The sequence below is a fragment of the Taudactylus pleione genome, unplaced genomic scaffold (assembly GCF_031769625.1).
Source record: "Taudactylus pleione unplaced genomic scaffold, aTauple2 ptg000216l, whole genome shotgun sequence".
NCBI lineage: Eukaryota > Metazoa > Chordata > Amphibia > Anura > Myobatrachidae > Taudactylus > Taudactylus pleione.
In genome coordinates, this window is record NW_028284618.1 from 8,588,138 (window position 1) to 8,609,058 (window position 20,921).

A 20,921-nucleotide genomic window follows, 5' to 3' on the forward strand; every position below is an offset into this window, starting at 1 on the left:
TGATAGGACTATTTTTATGCGGAGCACTGGGGCTGTAGTCCCATCTGTTCCATTGTTAATCCAGCCCTGTCAACAAGCCCGGACCCAGGTATTTAGTATCCACTCCCCCTCCTCACGGCACCCCAGTCCGTGCAAAAGGGCGAAGCTCCGGCTGCTCCTGCACATAGTGTAGCCATCAATGGCTATACCATTGTATGGTTTCGATGTGATCACTAGTAGCCATCGCATCGCTTGATTCGATGTAGGATGTCCGTCAACCATTCGATGCTGAGCTTCCGATCTCCATCCCTGAAGCTCTGAGCCAATATATGTACAACAAAGGCTGGTGTAATATGTGTTGAATTATTCCCAAACAAGCACAAAAATGCATTATCTTACTAAAGTCTCAAAATTGTTGTACTTCACTTGTCATAGCTATACCCTAGTGTAGCAACTGCTACATGGTATTCAAAAGAAATACATGTATAATATAACCATGAAACTTGAAATACCTATTACTATGCATCTAACAGGCATAGAAGGTAGAGTATTACAGTACAGGACTGGAGTATCAGTAATTGCACCCACAGTGTTTCCTCAAAAGCACACAGCATACAGCCTTGGCCGGATACATATCTCTCAGTAACCTCCAGGAGACCTATATATCTGAATGCACACATGATGTCACTCATACTCAGTCAGCAGCAGCATGACAGGAAACCAGAAAGCAGCAGAGACGAGACTAGAGCCTGATGTAACTACTAGTAAAGGGGCTGAGGAGGCGGGGTTACCGGAGGAAACTTTTACACCCATTGACACAGTGCGTGAGAAACACAATGAGTCCTTATCTATATTACTCATTAACAGATCTGTAGCAGCCTCTCTCCCCCGGTACAGTAACACCCTCCCGTGATCTGCTGTCAGTGACTATATTACATAGAGGAGGAGCGGGGTGCATGTTCTCTTCTCCGTACCCAATCTCTGCCCCCTGTGCACTGTCCTCCACATACTGTATATAGTAACATCTGATACAGAATTCCGGCTGTACAGCTGCTGCTCTACACAAGGGGACATCACACAGGCTGAGGATAAGAAGCTGCTCTGCACGGTAAGTTACACCGGATTTACAGCTCTTTTACTCTTCTCCAGTACATGTAAGGTGGCTGCGGGGTAACTACAAGTCTCAGCATGCCCTGCTAGCTAGAGACTGAGCCACAGCTTGCTGTCTCCTCAGTCCCTGCTCTCCCTGTCTGAGAAATACTCAGTCACCATCACATCCAAACTTTCTTCTTTTCAATTATGTTTCCAGACAGATTAAACATGGCAAGTGAGAAGAATGGTGCAGTGCCTGGCATGGGTGATAGCCAGGGGGATGTCACAGTGACCATCGCAGACCCCGACGCCAAGAGGTGACTTCTCCTATTATTAGTATCTTCTATTATTGTATTATGTATGTATCATTGTGTGTTATGGTTATAGTATATTATAATAGACCAGTGGTTCTCAAACTCTGTCCTCAGGACCCCACACAGTTCACTTTTTGCAGGTCACCCAGCAGGAGCACAGGTGTATTCATTACTCACTGACACATTTTAAAAGATCTACATGTGCAGCTAACTATTTCACTAGTAATTATATGAGGAGGCCTGCAAAACATGCACTGTTTGGGGTCCTGAGGACCGAGTTTGAGAATCTGTGTAATAGACTATAGTCAGGGCATATATACTGTACATTATGTCAACGGTTTAAATGTCAATATACAGATTGTCGACTACATGTTCATCCTGTCAACTTGTAACGTGTCAACACTGCCACACTGTCAACATATTCACAATTCAAGACATCTAACACTAACCCTAATGGTAACCCTAATGCCAATGTCAACATTTTCACTATTTCAGCATGTCATTTGTAAAGCAAGTTGGTATATGTTGAGAGTGTGATATTAAATAATGATGTTGACAGATTTCCAGATGTCAACATGTTAGAGGTCGACATTTTGACAATATCAACATCACAAATTTCGACATTCTGGTATCGACGTAATGAATATCGACACAGTGATTGTTGACTTAGTGGGGGCGATTCAATTGTCTTTTAAGCCGTGATAATTAATGAGCACCCAGTTTTGCTATTTAATTGTTCTGGGTGCTCATTAATTTGCCCCCTATGAGACCGGGTTTAGCCACGTAAAACCAGGGGGTTTCTCACACATTTCTGCTCGCACTCTCCTGAGGGTGCAAGCAGAAATGCCGGCGCTGGTGGCTATCGCGCCCTGACGGAGCAACAATTGAATTGCTCTGTCAGGCGTCTTAAAAAAAAAGCCGCCGGCAAAACATTTGAATCGCCCCCAGTGAGTGCATACTGTAAATCGGAATAGACTATAGCACTGTCTGTGAACTGTTACAGATACCTTGTAAAAAAAAAGTGTCACATACAACCAGAAAAATTGTATTTATATACACACACACAATTTATAAACATAACTCGCTAAACAGTTTTATGACCTTATAAAGGCATGAAACCACTGAGGCTAGGTATGTTGTAATATCTGTAAAAGTCAACAGTAGTGGTTGTGTTATCCCTTATAATACACAAAAACGCTGGAGCTATGACAATAAAATGTACACATCATTATCAATGACATCTACAGTGAACCTATTTTTAATGGGTAAAACTTGTTGCAATAGATTGCATAACACATGGATGGGATAAAACATTTTTAGGCATTTAGCACGCTGTTAGTGAGCTTTGTTCGTGAGCTTTTTTGTTAATGGAACAATACATTTTTTTTAAAAGAATGCTGCTAAAATATTTTGGGTCAACTTTTTCTCTGATTACGTTAACAATGTACTGTAATTAATCGTCTAACTGTGGTCCAATTTCTGCCATTGTTTTCTTAATGAAATTCTGATTTTCACTATAATGTGGGTGCTGAAGACCTGTACATCTGTGAATGCAGCACTTGTTCTACCAGTCATGGTGATTTCAACGTGTTTATAGAATTTACATCATTTTATGAATATAGATATGAATTTAATCTTCCATCCCTGCTAAATTATCTATAGTGATATACTACAAATTTTGTGGACTTTCTGTAGATTAAGAATCTTACATTGGAATAATCGGTACCTGTATTTTGTCATTTGCTGCTAGAGCATATTTGTGGATGTTGCATTTAGCCTTTGTCTATTAGTAAATGTGTATATAAGCGTCTGATTGTTTTATTATTTTTAGTCATGAAAACTGATTTGTTTTCCATGCAAACTAGAAAGTTTTTTTTTTTTTTTGCAGATTTATTTCATTTGAGTAGTTTTTGGAGCAATATGCTCTTTATTTGCACCATCTATTGATTTTATTGCAGTGCGCTGTAAATAATGCAGTATCTCCTCTGTACTGTAAACCTCTACAAAACTAGTAAGGAGTCTATTGGGGAGAAGCAGAATAATAACTTTTTATTATTATTTATAATAATAACTGTATACCCCCTCTCATGCATTGCTCAGCATTCCATTCACTTGTTGTACACACATACACACACATCCCGACACCCGTCATTTTATTTATGCCGGGATCCCGACGCCTGGCATCCGATTGACGGTAATCCGGGCGCTGGGCGTGGACAGCTGTGGGGGGGGGAGGTTAGGGGCTCCCGGGGGGGGACTAAGGGTCACCCACCCCCCTGGGAGGGTTAGGGTTAGGCTGGGGGAAGGGGGGGGGGTTGTGTTAGGCACCCCCCCAGGAGACTTAGGTTTAGGCTGCCGGGAAGGGGGGGTTAGGTTTAGGCACTTACAGGGGGGGGGTCAGGGCTAGGTACTTGGGGGGGGGGATTAGGGTTAGGCACCCCAAAGGGAGGGTTAGGGTTAGAGGGGGGAGGTTAGGTTAGTGAATAGGAAAATACCTGTCGGGATTAGAACCGCCGGTCTTCCAGAGTCGGGATCAGAACTGCCAGACATGCGTCCGGCGGTATTTCACACCGATCCCCTTTAGGTAGATGCTCTTATAAGCATGACCAGAATAGTGATCTTTTAGAGTAGGGATCGGTAGATCAGTAGTAGCGACATTGAACGCCGAATTGCAGAGTCCACTTAGCATGTGAAGTATCATGGGTAGTGACTGTAAAGACTTTGTAGTGATCAATGGATTGTTAGGCCTATTGTCACTGCTATTAGCAACCACAGCGCAGGACAACACCTCACTTGCTGCTGTTTGGGCCACTTGCAGTTCTTGTTGAATTCTCTCCTGTAGATAGATTGAGATAAATCAGTAAATTACACGTCTTGCCCACATTAAACCTGCTTACTGTTTCTGCACTTCCCCCAGCATTACCGCGTCCAGACATCGGTTATATAACATCCCATAACTCATAATTTAGCAAAGTCCAAATTCCAGATCTCTAGATAACAACATGCTGGTGCAGCATATGTAGATCTGACATAAAAATTTGTAGTCTATGTACTATTATAATGTTACACTGTTTTTTTTACATACATGGTTGTCTCTAAAAAATTTGTGTAAAGCTACAATCCCATGGATAAAGAATTTTGATATTTACAATTTTGCCTTTATTTGGTTCTTCAACCTTAAGTATGTAATTAAACAGTGTAAAAGACTGCCATGGTAACCACAGTCACATGGCGCATGATGTAGTGTGCAGATAGTCATTGTAATGCCCCTCTGAGCTCTATGTCAATGTGACATACTCCCGCATGCCATCACATAACAAATGTGTGAAAAAAAGAATATTGGGTGTTCACTACCAACATATTATTCATCGGCTGAACGAACGATATATCGATGAGTGTGTACCCAGCATTACCTGTATCCCTCCTGACAGATAATGAAAAGAGATGCTGTGGTAATAGGAGACAAAGATAAGGACAGATCAGATGACAGTACTAGCTCCAATTGTAGTTACAGGTTGCACACTCCTGAATACTTTTGCCTTGGCTAGGTTACAGGTCCCCAGTGCCTTACAACCACTTTTACTTTTAACACTTGTAAAATCAAATAGGAGAGAAGTGGAGGATTATTTTACAGTACAGAGAGAAGAAATCAGAGGGGTAATCCAAAACTTTTTTTTTTGTTCAATCTATCATGTGACTGTTGTTGCTATGGTAGTCACATGACACGGCAAAATTAGAAACCATTGATAGAAACCTGAAGAAACAAATCAACCAAGGAAAAGTGGTAATTACCAAGACCTTCTTAAATTCTACAACCATTTTTTCATGGGTTGCTACACTAACCACTTCAGTGTTACATACTGTATGAGTGGGACTCCTCTTCAGCATAAAACTCAAAGTGCTAAGAATGAGTCCCACTTGTCTTCATCACTGCAGAAGTTCTAATGTGGGGAAAACATGTATCTGCTTTCTGCTTTTGGGGGCAGGGGGAGGGAGGCAGAATATATATTGTCATTACACTGATCTCTTTCAAATGATGTGCACCTTGCAGTGCAGATATGCTAAAAGAGCCAAGGGAAAGGGAGAGGGCCAGGTTGCCCCCATGCTTGTATCTACATTCTTAGGTGCACCCTCATTTGAAAGAGGAGTCACTCCTCTTTCAAATAATAAGCCCAACTAGTAGATATTGCCTGTTGATTGGGCCAATGCAAGGTTTCTCGGCAACCAAGGGAAATCTTGAGCCCACTGCAGCAGAGACCAGTAGACCACACTGCTGATATAGTTGTCTTGTATTACTGTGCAAATAGATGGTTTGCAGTCAGGATGCCGACAGTCTAAATGCCGACCATCGGCATCCCGACTGTCTAATCCTGGCAAGGGTCTAATGACAGGCGTCGAAATCCCGACGCCTGTCATTTTACCTGCGTTGCATCCCGATCGAAGGTAAGCCGGGCGCGGACAGCCGCGGGGAGGGGGTTAGGTTAGGGGCTCCCGGGGGGGGCTTAGGGTTACGCACCCCGGGAGGAGGTTAGGGGTAGGCACCCCCCCCCCGGGAGACTTAGGTTTAGGTTGTGGGGAAGGGGAGGTTAGGTTTAGGCACTTGTAGGTGGGGTTAGGGTTAGGCACTTGGGGGGGAGGTTAGGGATAGGCACCCCTAAGGGAGGGTTAGGGGGGAGTTAGGTTAATACATTTTAAAATACTTACCTGTCGGGATTAGAACCGCCGGTCTTCCAGCGTCGGGATTAGAACCGCCGGACTTGCGATCCCCAAATAGATAGTTTACACTACAACCAAACCATGCTAACTTACAGTCAGACTCTGTGACACATACCATTGGCCTAATTCAGGGTTCTACGCTATTCCAATGTTCACGTAATTGAGCGATTATCGGTGGTCTGTGCATGTGTCCCAGCTGGAATGCACACACACGGCGAGTGACTTGGAGTTATGGTTGCCGTGAGGATTTACAGTAATTGCAAGTGATTGACACTAAGGGGGGTATCCAATTAGCCCCGGTAAATTACCACGGCTAATTACCTCCACCAGGGCTATCCAATTAGCCCCAAAGTTGGCCCGACGCCAGCACTTATCAGAGTTTTATTTTGCGGGACCTGATGTGTCCCGAAAAAGAATCCATGATAATTGCCGTTTTTTTCACCTAAAAAAAAGGCAAAAACATATAGGTGCCACGATAAGCTCGCGGACCTATGTCGGGAGAACTATCCTATTATTTTGACCAAAATAATAGCATAGTGTGAAAAAAAAACATCGGCTAAAAACAGGGATATTCGATGAAAAATCCGTTTTTCGACTATCGCAGGGATCAATTAGCACCCGAACAATGTTTGGCGCTAATTCAATACTGCTCCCAGTGTACATATTGTGGGAGGTAACGGAGAATGACGGCTAAAATGGAGGCATGTTCCTGATGTCATCGAGCCGCATTTCCGTCAGTGTCTGTGATCCTATACCCAGAGAACATGGCTCCAGTGTTTTGGGTATGGCGGAAATGCTGCGAATGCGTACGCAGTTGCGGACAGCTACGAAGGCTCTGGTGGGCATCTCAATACATGTTTTTTCGGCTGTTGCATTAGAGGTTCGCACATCCGCAGCTGTGGCAGCAATAGCATCCAACTCTGATTGTTTATTATTATTATTCTACTCACATTCACTCAGCCCCAGCAACACAATCCCCCAAAAGGAGTGAATGGGTATGACTGAAGGGAACAAAGCAGCACACAAACATCCAAATAAACAAAGCAAACTTAACCCATATACAGTAATGGTAAAAAAACCCTTTAGATCAACAGCTCTATATATATATTAGATACATATACCACTCTTGGGTGTGCAGTTCCTCTCTTATATTTTCAAGCTTTGGTGTGCGTTCAAGCACCCAAGGCGTGCGTATATCAGCATGACCGCACACCCAAGAGTGGTGTATCTATCTTAGAAAATGGTCCCTGTTGTGAATAGTTCTACGTGGAGATGATGTAGGGTGAAACAGAAACAGAATAGGAGGAAAAAATAGTTCAGAATAGGGTGTTTATTTGATTTATTTTTAATGAATATACATTAAACTGGATAACAGTGTGTAATGGTTAGCATTACTGCCTCACAGCACTGAGGTTGTGGGTTTGATTCCCACTACGGCCCTAACTTTGAGGAGTTTTTTTATATTCTCCCTGTGCTTGCGTGGGTTTCCTCCGGGTGCTCCGGTTTCCTCCCATACTCCAAAAATATACTGGTAGGTTAATTGGCTCCCAACAAAAATTAACCATAGTGTGTATGTGTGTGAGCATGTGATAGGGAACATAGATTGTAAGCTCCACTGGGGCAGGGACTGATGTAAGTGGCCAGGCGCCGGAGCTAGAGAGGGCAACTTTGTGCGCCCGAAAAAGGGGCATGGCCATGAAAAGGGGGCGTGTCTATAAGACGCGTCCCCTTTTCGTCATACTTGGGGGCGTGCTCGGCACTTACGGATGCGCCGGGCAGCCCCCAAGCGCTGCAGACAGTGAGAATAGATGCCGGGCGCATGAACCCGGCGTCTATTCTCCGGCGGTGACCGGGTCCCGCACATTTCTCCACCCGCGGGACACTGCGACCCGCGGGTGGAGACGGTACCCGCAGGCTGTGAGGGCAGGGCGCCTTTTGCCCTCCTCCTAAAACAGCCTAGCGGGAACGCTATATTATATATATTATATATATGTATATTTTCAGATTTTGATGCTTACAGTACTAGGCAGGCTGCTCCTCGACTTGATAAGGAGAGGAGAGAGCCTGGCCAGCTAGAGGGAGGGCACCAACGCTTGTAAATAACGCACATCATTGGCACTGACAACACAGGTGGATGCGGCAGCTTGGCTGAGACCTTGCACTGGCAGTGACCAGTGAAGTGAGATCATGTGTGGGGAGACAGATAGCGGCAGCTGCAGCTGATTACACCCGTGGCTGCCGCCAGCACAGTGTGACAGAAGGATGTCTCTATCACAGACATCCTTCACTCTTTAGTTTGGCGTACTCAGCGGCACCCTACAGTTGCTGGTGCCCTAGGCAGCTGTCCAAATCTGCCTAACTGTGGCACTGGCCCTGACTGGTGAGCTTTAATACCCTCTACTACAGGGAGCGTTAATACAACCAGAGATGGGGAAAGGTCTAGTGCCCAGACCTCTTCCATCCTGGCTTCCATAAACTCAGGGACAACTTCATCTAATGTAGTATGTTGTCTACTTCATGATGATGGCTTGAAATACTCACATATGTTCCAATTTGTTCAAAGTTCAGTTTCTTAACAATTTCAATAAAGCAAAATACTTTTTTGGCCATTTTAGGTAGATTTTCTGTTCCACATGGGTAGGTATAAGCAAACTAAAAGTGTTTTATGCAACTCCAAAGTCTTCTGAATAAACAAGGTATAATGTGTATGGGTCCTTCACAAGCCGACATTGCTATTGGAATGCGACCAGCCCCCCAAAATAGGCTCAACACAGGGTTGAAAAAACACACTGCAGCAAAGGGATTAAACAACATCCTTTTGATCCATAAAAATAATACGCTATGTTTAATTTTCACAATCGTTTTGCTTCTCACAATAAACTATAGACTACAAAAACAAACTAAGACATAGCTTTGTCACAAATTGTTTTTCTGGTCATATTATCAGAAATAAAATCTGTGTCCTGTAAGGCGGGAGTCCGCTTGCTCTGGTGAAGTTCTCACAGCAACTGTTCTGTGACATTCGGTCAATATGAAAAACAAAGGTAATTTAGAAAAAGTCCAGGAAGTCAGGGGCAGCTCTTGTTTTTAGTAATACAGAGGCCAAAAAATATAATTTTAATGACTGAATTGGTCCTAATTTGCCAGATGTTTGACACTTAGGGCTGTATTCAATTAGCCACGAAAAGCCGAGATCCGTGAAAAAGTATCGGCGATTGCGACTTTTTGCCAGTCGGAAACTTATCTCCGTATTCAATTCCAAATACTTTTCACCCAAAAATACAGCTTAATGCTATTCTCCACCAGTTGTGCAAAGACACTAATTAGAAGCTATTGACACAACTTACTACCCCAAATGGCTTTATTAGGGCTATTCAGGCACATCTGGATTGTTCCCCAATGTTAGTGCATGTTTTTGGGGGTGTCAGGCTGATTTCCCCAATTCTGACAGAACTTTTCGCCTGGTCTGCATTCGCCGGGTTACGTTTTTGCGTCTTTTGGAATTGAATACGGTGAATAGCATTGGCACGCACGAAAAGTTTTTGCAGCCAAAACACGAGATGTCGGTGAAAAGTACGGTATGCGAAACCTTTCTGCTGGTGCAAAACTAATTGAATACCGCCCATAGCACACCTCAGAAATGTTGTAAATGAGCTGTTTAAGTCTGTTCGGTTCTTCAGAAATCTGAATCCACACAAATTTCGTGAAACCGGACAGATCTGATTTGCGATTGTGATCTCCCAAGGAGATCCACACAGATCCGAGACGCGGTTCTGATCTTCCCGTGGATCGAAATTCAGATTTAAATTTTTAAATTTGGATTTTGGATGGCAAATATTACCTGAGTTTTGCTTTTGTAAAAACTTTTTTGCACTTAAAAAAAATAAAATAACAAAACCTAGATCCAAAACCAAAACACGATGATGAAATTAGATCCAAAGCCAAAACCAAATAATGAGAATTAGCGCACACAAACGCGTATTAATACCAAAATAGGTCTGCTTAGGGTCAGAGGCTTTGATTATGCCCCTTGATAAGCACAGGCCGAGAAACGGTGGCACGAACCATAGTGACATATACAACAAGGGGCGAGTAGCCATGCCTGATCCAGCAGTCATGCCCTCCCAGTGCCAGTGTCGTCCCGTGTCTCATCAGCCCTGTATAGGTGTATATGGTGCCATAATATGCTGTCCCTGCAAGAATATTATGGGAAAAGCTAAACAGAATTTCTGAAACACTAAATAATACATTGTTGCTGTTTTATATGTGTTACTCCTAGATTCCAGGCTGTAGAGCTGAATCTTATCAAAGGCCTGGTATAAGCAACTGTCAAAACATTTTCTAACATGGTTAGAATCACTTACTTATTTCCATAACATAATGTGTCTTATGCTGTTACATAGACATGACTAGCATTCCTATTTTATACACTTTACTGTTGTATGTAACGATCTCATGATCTCATTAACGATTTCCCTTGAACTCCTGAACACTCCTGGACAAACAATATTGTGCATACTGTACACATGGAACGATTGTACAAATGACCAAACGATATAGATGGGTCGTTAACGACAGCAAATCGTTAACGATACCTATCGTTTGGCAGCAAACACCCTCACGATGAAATAGGATTGAAATACCGGGGGCTGTTTAGGTTCAAATCCTGACAGCGGATGCCCAACAGGATGAAGATCCCGACTCGGGTAGGTAAGTACCCTAACCCTCCCCTGTCCCCCCCTAACTCTAACCCTCACTAGTGGTGCCTAACCCTAAAACTCCGGGGGTGATGCCTAACCCTAAAGGTGCATACACACTGGGCGATATTACTGAGCGATTGCACGATTACGACATCGTAATCGTGCAATCACTCAGTAATTGTGCACAAATCGTGCACTATAATGTCGGAAACGACCAGCGATGCGCGCTCCCGCTGGTCGTTTCTGACATCTATCATCGCCTGAACATGCAGGCCAATCGCACACACGGAACGATGTGTGCCAAATCGTGAAAGAAAGGTCGTGATCTTTCTGCATGTTGAAGAGATCATCGACCACGAACAACGGGAGTGCGCTACGGCATCGTTATCGTGCCTACACACAGGACCTTTTAAACGATTTGTCTTTCCAATCGGTTGAAAATGGCAATATCGTTAAAAAAAATCGTACCATCTGTACGTGCCTTTAAACTCTCTACAGCTGAATTATTAGTTAATAGCTGACTTTTTCATTTGATTTTATTGCTCATTCCTTGGTATGTTTTGATAAAATAACAAGAGAAAAGTCAAGAAAATCTTTGTGTTTCCTGCTCTACCAGTCTGATAAGTTTGCCTGTCAGTGTTTGTTAGATTTGCTTTGTGAGTTGCAACTGAAACCTCCCTGAGAAGGTCAGTGGCCTCTGATGTAAGACATCACTGACATCTATTTGTTAAAATTGACCAATGGTACAAATGTGCAGGAAACCGTAGCAACCAATCAGCAATTAGCATTTATTTGCCTTGTTATGCAATGAAAGCAGATGTCTGGTTGGCTGCCGTCGTTTAGTGCAGATTTTGTTGCTAATTAGATGATCTAATAAGCAGCTGAACGGCACGGGGTTGTGCAGTGCAGCTGTCCATACCTACAAAATAAAGTAAGATGGTGAAAATTACACCCAACGTATAGAGAAACGGAAATGCTGCTGTGTATTTGTCTATACATACAGTGTATGCTTGCCAAATTCAGCAACATCATCTCCAAGAGGTCCATTGAGAAAGAGGTCTGGGTGGGTGGGGTGGGAGTGTGGAATTGCAAATCACATCATTGCGAAACGCCCCCCTACTTCCAGAGACTTCCAGAATTCCCACCTGAGAAGAGATGGGATGCATAAGAGTTGCCTAACTTTCTGGGACCTGGAGACCCTCCCCCAAATTCAGGAGTCTCCCAGAAATTCCAGGTGAGCGGGCAAGTATGATACAGAGTAGGTCTCCAAACAGGATGCAGTTTATAGACCAGCGGAATAAATGCCGCCGCTCTATGGCCCTGATTCAGAGCCGGACGCTCTGAAAGAGTGCTCGCTCTGAATCAGGGCATTTTTTTTTGGAGCGGCCTCCTGGCCGCTCGCATAGCTGTGGGTGACCACAGCTAGCCGGGTCTTGCACATACGCACGTCGGAGCCTGCTCCGGCGTGCGCATGCGCAGTGGCCTAACATCGACCCGCTCGCGAGCGCATAGCGCTCGCGAGTGGGTCTGAATCAGGACCTATATCCCAACAGGAGAAGCCTGATGGGGGATTTAAGATAGGCATCGAAATCCCGACGCCGGAACACCGAAGGACAACAGCCCAAACGAGGTAAGTCCGGGGGATCCTTAGCGTTAGCTGCGTGGTGGGGGGGAGAGATTTAGGTTAAGGGAGTGTAGCTGGGTCAGGTTTAGGTTTTGGAGGGAGGGTGGAGGTTAGAGTTTGGCACCCCTAGGGGGGAGGGTTAGGGTTAGCCCCCCGCACACACACCCCCCGGGAGGGTTAGGTTTAGGGTGCGTGAAAGGGGGGTTAGGTTTAGGCACCCCTGGGGGGGACTTAGGGTTAGGCACCACCCCGGGAGTTTTAGGGTAAGGCACCCATGAGAGAGGGTTAAGGTACTTACCAGCTGGCGTCGGTATCTCCTCTAGTCGGGCTTCCACTGTCGGGATTTGAACCGACGGCCAAACAGACGCTGGTATTTCATACTGCTTCTTGAAGTTGTACTGTGTTATTGATCAATATTAATAGACAAAGCGAAAATCCTCAAAAAACAAGATATTCTGTTATTGTGTTGAAATCCGAGACAAATGATAACAGTGGGAACTGTCCTTACTTTGCCCATACTTACTTACTACAAACTTATTCTTGTTATATATATCTTTGATATTTGCTAATTATTAATGATACTTTACAGGCTCACTAAATTCTGTTATTGCAGAGGGGCTACACCAAGAATGTGATCAGAAAGTAAAGACATGCAGATCATTGATCATTGTTAATTAGTCTACAGTATGCATTATTATATTTTAATTCTATTCCAAACCCTTTCAAAGATATGATTATAATAGGGGCTCTCATTCATTTTATGCATATGTAAATGAACTGTCAATACAGTGGATAGGTGGGATAAGCAGTGTTCAAGCTTCTAAACATACTGGCATAACATTGACTTGTGTTGATGCCATTATATGTAGTCATTGTAGTTATATTTAATTGAGTATTAATGGAGACACCGTATTTTATTATGCGCATCACTGAGCATAGGGGGTCATTCAGACCCGCTCGCGAGCAAAGTTCGCTCGCAAGCGGGTCGATGTTCTGAGAATGCGCATGCGCACGACGGAGGGAGCTCCGTCGTGCGCATGCAGGAGACCCGGCGAGCGACGAGAAATATGTCGCTCGGGGTCTCGCACCAAAGGGGTCGTGCTGTCGATGGTGACTGACAGCACGCCCCCTTTGGTGGGCGCGCCAGGGGCGTGGTGGCCAGACGGAGGGGAATGCCTACCGTCTGAGTCCGGCCCCACTGACATCAGTAATGATGTCAGTGGGAGTGACTTTGGCTCTGATAGAGCCAAAATCACTCCTGGGCTTGCGGCAGCGAGACCCTACCGCAAGGGTCTCGTCGCAAGCCCGATGGTCACGACCATCATCATGGACGCTCGCACAAGCTGTGGGTGGTAACGTCCATAAGGCCGCTCCACATTTAAATAGGACGGCCCTGATTCAGAGCGAGCGTTCTGCTCAGAGCGTTCAGCTCTGAATCAGGGCCATAGTCCACAGGTTTGAATTGTCTTGTTTTGTTTAATGGGTTTGTGTTTTTCAACATGGTAACAGGACATGTTTTTGTTACTATACTTTTCTTATTATAACTTTTCATTATGTTACATTAAAGTAAGTGGAGCATTCATTGGCACAAAAAGTTTCATATAGTTTCAGATTTTTGGTATTTTGTGAATTGGGAACCAGTATATTCTTCCTAGCATTTAAATATTATACAGCACAACAGTGTTTCCCAAAGCTAGTCAAAAGGAAAGCCCTAATGCTGCATACACACGGTACGATCTGTACCACCAATAACTTGTAAGATATCTGTCAGTGAAGACATCCTGCCACATCTCTGCACAAGCAAAGTTGACAATATGGTGCAAGTTGGCCTGAATGTACAGACGATCATAGATATCGTTATTGTTCATGCGGGAACGCGCATCGTTGGTCATTCACTGCATAAAAATGGACATTATGAACGATATATCGTTGAATGATATCGTTATCTTTCATAGATATTGTATCGTGTGTACGCAGCTTAACAATGCATATTGTCTAGATCTAATAGTGGATGCACAGGTGTATCTGTTACTGGCTGACACATTGCAAAAGAGCCACATTTGGTGTTAATTAATATATAGTTATAAGAGTTATTCATGACTTTCAGTTGTTTTACTAACCCACAGGGATTGCAACAAAACACCCCTGAAAATAGTGTATGAAGTATTTGTATTTGGCTTCCAAATGCCATTTGCCAAATGTTGCAGTATTAGTTTTTTTTTCGATAGTGTAAAATATATTATAGTACTAATTATTTCCCCACTAAAGCCAGATACAAAATATATTTTTTTGCAGAAGAATGACAACATACAGGACCTGATTCTGTCTGTTGAGACCACTTTAGAATCTTTTGCCGTAGTCACATCTGCGACTTTATGCCAACACCAGTACCAACCGTCCCTGGTGTACATGCACCTGTCTGACTGTGCAAGGACTGAGACGCCAACACTTTGAGCCTCTTTAGATGCAACCCATTGGTCGCATCAATCGAAACTTGCACTAGTGCAGATTCTCAGTCAGAGTATGGTCTCCATTGTGAGCGATCAAGCTTCAGCGACACTTCCTTAACACAATGGTGCATCTCCAGGCATCTGAATGGCCAACCTCCAATGTCTCAATCACTACGGAGCTTCTGTGCATACACACAATGTAACGCATGCGCCGTACGAGTTTTGGGGGATTTTTGGGCACATGCAGTGCCAAAAATGTTGCTCACCTCCATGATCATCGGCATTGCATGAGACTCAGGACCTCATTCAGAGTCGGTTGTAGCGGCCGCACGGTTGTACGCCACCGATGTTCGCTAAACTGCGCATGCGTAAAGTTCGCAATGCGCGTGCACAAACTAGCTGCTACGATCAGAAATTTCTCTCTCCTTGAACACAGCCAGGTCGGTAGTTTGAGTGACAGATTGAGGCGTTTGTGGGTGGTAACAGGGGAAGGTGCTTGAAAACGGGGGAGTGGAGATCTGAACGCAGGCGTGCCTAATTATGCGAACGGCGTTTTATGGGAGTGCATAATTAACAAAGTAGTGTCATGGCACACGTGACATGGGTGGTTTGTACACTGACCTGATCGTAGTGCTTAAGAGAGGGTATGGTCAACCTTAAGAAGCTCTACGACCATTTCCGATGGTTCCCGATGGTCTCGATTAATCCTTATATGGCCGGACATGACGTGTAAGGCGTATGAGAAGGGGGCGTATTTTTTGTCTTACGGCCGCATCCTCCCCTTGGTCGGCCAGCTAACGATCCGATCTTATGGACGCAACTTGCGAGGGCATCATTTGCATATCCGGCCCCATTTCCCTTACGACCGTGCGGCCGCTACGACCGACTCTGAATGAGGTCCTCAGAATCAGGGGAGCCTTGAGGACTGTGTTTGGGAACCTCTCGGCTTTTCCAGCTAGTTGAGTATTCTTAGCGCTGAATTGATTATGTGGGAGGATATGAAGTGAAAAGGGTAACACTCCTACCCTATAACATGCCAGTGAATAAGCTCTAGGCACATTTAAGGCACCTTTCAAAGCCGCTGCATCTTCAGCCACTGGATTTAAAGGGACAATAGTATTAAATACCAAACCAGGCGAGTTTTGTATTTAATATTATTGCCCCTCTGGACACTGCGGTTTTGAAAAGCGCTGCTTAGTAAATTCATGCCCTAGTTTAAGTTCTCACCAATTAATCATTGCGTTGTTGTCATTCTAACATTTGTGATGTTTTTTTTATTTCTGTGTATGACAGCAAGAAGAAAGGATTTTTCTCCAAGTTTAAGAATAAAGAGAAAAAAGAGAAACCAAAATTAGTCAGTCCCTTCACCATGGTAAGCAGCGAGACCTATTCTGTTTATAACAACCATTTTTGCTAAAATAAACAAATAAAACTGTAAATCAAACTATATGTGCATTCAAAGATATAAAAGAAATATAAGGCTGTTTTCTCAACCCAGTCAACATATATTACTACACACAATAAAGCAAAATAACCTAGATGAAATAATAGCACTTCAAATCGCTCCAAGCACTTCATTAGCTGGTATCTATTCATTGGGTGAAAGTCGTGTTTTGTTACTCTTCCTAAAGAGTGTATTTAAAATAATTCTCTATCTCTGATGCCCACCAGCTCCTTATTTGCAGCAGATCTCCAAACACCCACTAACAAATATTGGTGTAAAAGTTAAAGCCACAATCCCATGAAAATCAGGTTTGATTTTTTCTTTACTTGAAATCAATGAGATAGGCTATAAGAAGCATGTTGGTATTTACCATTTTCCCTTAGTTTGTTTCTTGCGATTGCTCTTAATAATTTCTAAATCTGTACTACCAGGGCCGGACTGGGACTTAAAATAGGCCCTGGCATTTCAAGAGCACACAGGCAGAACTCCCGTCAGCATCTGGCTCAAGGCAAAGACTCCTCCCCTTACTATTCATGACCCCTCCCACTTCTTAGTCTTTGCTCATACATATATAATTAATATTAGAAAAACATACAAGCAGTGGCGTAACAAGGGTATTTAGAGCCCAGGGCAAATTTAAAAATGGAGCCCCCTCCCCCTATGTTCGCGTCAAAAAAATGAGACGTGGTCACTTAAAAATGGGGCATGTCAACATGACACACACCCCTTTCTCATCACTCTGAACATGCCTTTCCATATGCACCTTAACAAAGGTTCACTCTAGCTCCGGCGGCAGGCAGGGCGCTGGTGCTAGAGAGGGCGCGCGCCCGAAAAGGGGGCATCTCTACAAGACGCGTCCCCTTTTCATCACTTTTGGGGCGTGCCGGGCAGCCCCCTTATATAGTGCCCCACATGCGCCAAGCGTCTATTCTCCAGCGGTGACAGGGTCATCGCACATTTCCCCACCTGCGAGACACTGCGACCCGCGGGTGAAGACGGCATCCGCAGGTTGTGAGGGAAGGGCACATTTTGCCCTCCTTCTGGAGGGCAGGGTGATTTTTGCCCTCCAGAAGGAGGGCAGGGCGTCGCGCCCCGCTAAAACAGCATAGCGGGAACACTACTTAACCCCAGTAGTGCCCCTTATACAGTACCCCCAGTATGCAATGTCCCCAGTTGTGGTCCTTCTTATGCAGGCCCCTAGTAGTGCCCCTTATACTGTACCCCATTAGTTCCCCGTATACTGTACCCCCTGTATGCAATGCCCCCAGGAGTGGTCCCCCTTATGCAGCCCCCCATTAGCGCCCCTTATACAGTGCTCCCAGTAGTGGTCCCCCTTATGCAGTGCCCCTTATATAGTGCTCCCAGTAGTAGTCCCCCCCATGCAGTGCCCCCAATAGTGGTCCCCTTTATGCATGCCCCCAGTAGTGATCCCCCTATTCAGTACCCCCAGTATTGGTCCCCCCAGTGCAGTGCCCCTTGTAGCAAACCCCTTATATTGTGCCCCCAGTAGAAGCAACCCAGTAGTAGTCCCCCCTCCTGATACAGTGCTCCCAGCAATAGTCCCCATCCCAGTAGTAGTATCCCCCCCAGTAGTGGTCCCCCCGATGCAGTGCCTCCAGCAGTAGCCCCTCCAACAGTAGTCCCCAGTAGAAGTCCCCCACCCAGTAGTGGTGCCCCCAGAAGTGCCCCCCCCCCTCTGATGCAGTGCAGATACAAACATGTATAAAAATAATCAAAAATACACTTACCTGAATCCACGCTCCAGCCGCAGCTTCTGCCGCCGCACGTCAGTCCTCCCGGGCCTCTCCCATTACTCACTGCAAGAGCCGGAAGGCGGAGCTCCTGAGTGAGCTCCAGCCCGGCTCTTGCAGTGGCCGTGCAGCAGCCAATGAGTCTGTCTGACTCTCACTGGCTGCTGATTAACACACACATCGCCGACGCACGGCGGCGATGTGTGTGCAGCAGCCATCCTCAAACCCGGCCGCATCCGCTCGCGTAATGACGTTATGACGCGGCCGCGTCATGACATCATCACACAATGACGCGGCCGCGGCGAGAGGTGAACTCAGTCGGGTAAGCCTGCGCTCGCCCAGACCGGCCCATCTTGCCATCGGCCCTTCTGGCATTTGCCAGAAGTGCCCGGTGGCCAGTCCGGCCCTGTGTACTACCATGGCAACCACAGTCACATGGCACATGCTGTAGCGAGCAGAGAGACTTTGGAACAACCCTCTGAGCTTTGTCTACACTGGGACATCCTCTTTCTACCCCATTTGCCATCATATGACATGCTGACAGCTATGAACCTGAGTCTCTGCCGCAGACTGTGTTTGTCACACTATAAACGATATAATCACAGAGCAAAACACACTAAGGACCTCATTCAGAGCCGCTCGCAAAAAGCGAGCGCTCGCTCTGAATGAGGGCGGCCGCTTTTTTTTTTTAGCCGGCTTGCTAAGCTGTGGGTGACCACCCACAGCTTTTGCGAGCAGCCAGGTGATGGTCGCGACCATTTGGCTTGCGACGAGACCGCCTCCGTTTGTCCAGCCACCCCCCCCCTCCCCGCCTACAAAACAGGGCGAGCTGTCGATCAACATCGACAGCCGCCCTGTTTGTAGCGAGCCCCGGAGCGAGTGAATTTCTCACTCGCTCCGGGGCTTGCGCACGCGCGCGGCGTGTGCGCAGTGCCCCACCATCGACCCGCTTGCGAGCGGGTCTGAATGAGGGCCTAAACTCACACTTAATGAAAAAAGTTAAATAAAAAATAAATAATGAATAATAAAAGTCCCCAGAGGCCCTGATTCCGAGCCGGACGCTCTGACAGGGCGCTCGCTCTGAATCAGGGCCGTCCCTCTTAGTTTTTAGAGCGGTATCCTGGCCGCTCGCATAGCTGTTGGTAACCACCCACAGCTATAGCGAGCGGCCAAAATGATGGTCGCGATGGTCAAGACCATCGCAACCATCGGGCTTGCGACGAGACCCTTGCGGTAGGATCTCGTTGCCGCAAGCCCTGGAGTGCTTTTGGCTCTATCAGAGCCAAAACCACTCCCACTGACATAATTTGTGATGTCAGTGGGGCCGACCCCAGACGGCAGGCGTTCCCATGGGAACGCCTCCGTCTGGGCAGCCACGCCCCCGGCACCCCCACCAAAGGGGGCGTGCTGTCACTCACCATCGACAGCACGCCCCCTTTGGTGCGAGATCCATAACGACGTCTTGGCCGTCGTTATTCGGGTCCCGCGCATGCACACGACGGAGCCTCCGTCATGCGCACGCGCACTTGGCCAACATCGACCCGCTTGCGAGCGCTCAGCGCTCGCGAGCGGCTCTGAATTAGGCCCAGAGTCATGAAGATAAGAAAGTGATACTGTGATATTGCAGACTGTGTTTGTGTCTGGCAACTATTTTTATTTTCCAGTCAGAGATTTTGGAAAAGGAAATAATGATATGTAGGAACATAGCTGCATGCTTAAATGTTTTTTTTAACTAGGTTTATAGATAAAAATAAAATTCTAGTTGGAATTGGTGCTTTAAATTAAAAAAAATGTAGAATCGGAGAATTAACATATCCGGCCACGGAAAATAGTGCTTCAATAAATTTAAAATAACTAGTAGTATTTTGGATGACGGTAGCTTGTTCAAGGAGCAGATGGTGGGCGTTAGTAATCGGCAGCGGTCAGTGATTCAATTAAGTTTATGGTGAGCAGCCAGTGAACCCTATATCTCTGCTACCATGGGGAGCACAGTAATTCATCTCCTATAAACCATAATAGCAAAAGTAACATTTGACAGGTGCGTAATGTTTTGTGTGCACATGGGGGATACGCTAATTTCAGGAAGTCTGGAGACTAACAGCATTAGTGTCTCATCTTATTAGTGTCATTTTGAAACATTTCCTTTTTCCCTAATGATGTGAGCATTTTAGATCCATAATGGAAATACACTGTTTCAGGGCTCATTTCTTTATTTTTATAATCCCTTACAAATGAAAGCTGCAGTCGTTCTTTTTTTAGTAACAGCTCAAACAATTGCTCACATTTATGAAAATAAGAATAGTGTAGTCTTGGTAATCTATATGTTTATGCAGGGCCGTAACTAGGGTAGTGCGACCAGTGCCATGGCACAGGGCACTGCAGGGCAGGGGGCGCTGCTTGAGCCTGTCATTATTCCTGTTTATTATCATTCTTACTTGTAGCTTCCTCTTCTTTTATCCCCAGCATCTCCTGGCCTCCCCTATCTATTCCCTGGCCCTTCCCCATGTGGCCATGGCCCTTTTTCAGGTGCACTATCTTATGTCCCTATTTAAAAAATGGTGGGGGAAGGGGGCGCCAATGCTCTCCCTGGCACAGGGCACCAAAAGTCTAGTTACGGCTCTGTGTTTAGGAAATTGCTAAATGCATCCATCTGCCACTAAAGGGCTACCTTTCAAGTTTTATGATGTTAGCTTCAGAATTGTATATAAGGTATATTTCTGTATCAATAAACTCAAGCATGATACCGAACTGCATGAATAGCAATTCCAACTCACCCACACTAGTTATCCTGAATTCAAGATCCGGCTGTGTTTTACCCACTCAATTGTGCTAATTTCGTGGGTAAAACAAA

General features: G+C 45.3%; 1 protein-coding gene across 1 annotated transcript in view; it reads left to right on the plus strand.

Annotated features, from left to right (window-relative positions):
* The first annotated feature begins 795 nt into the window (after nucleotides 1-795).
* The window catches only part of LOC148517487 (ATP-dependent translocase ABCB1-like), a 105,322-nt gene continuing 85,196 nt past the window's right edge, over nucleotides 796-20,921 (plus strand). Inside the window, exons 1-3 of the mRNA XM_088478632.1 lie at nucleotides 796-1,087; nucleotides 1,289-1,388; nucleotides 16,169-16,247. Of these exons, the coding sequence (XP_088334758.1) occupies nucleotides 1,300-1,388; nucleotides 16,169-16,247 (168 nt within the window). The 5' untranslated portion in view covers nucleotides 796-1,087; nucleotides 1,289-1,299. The remainder of the gene's footprint in view (nucleotides 1,088-1,288; nucleotides 1,389-16,168; nucleotides 16,248-20,921) is intronic.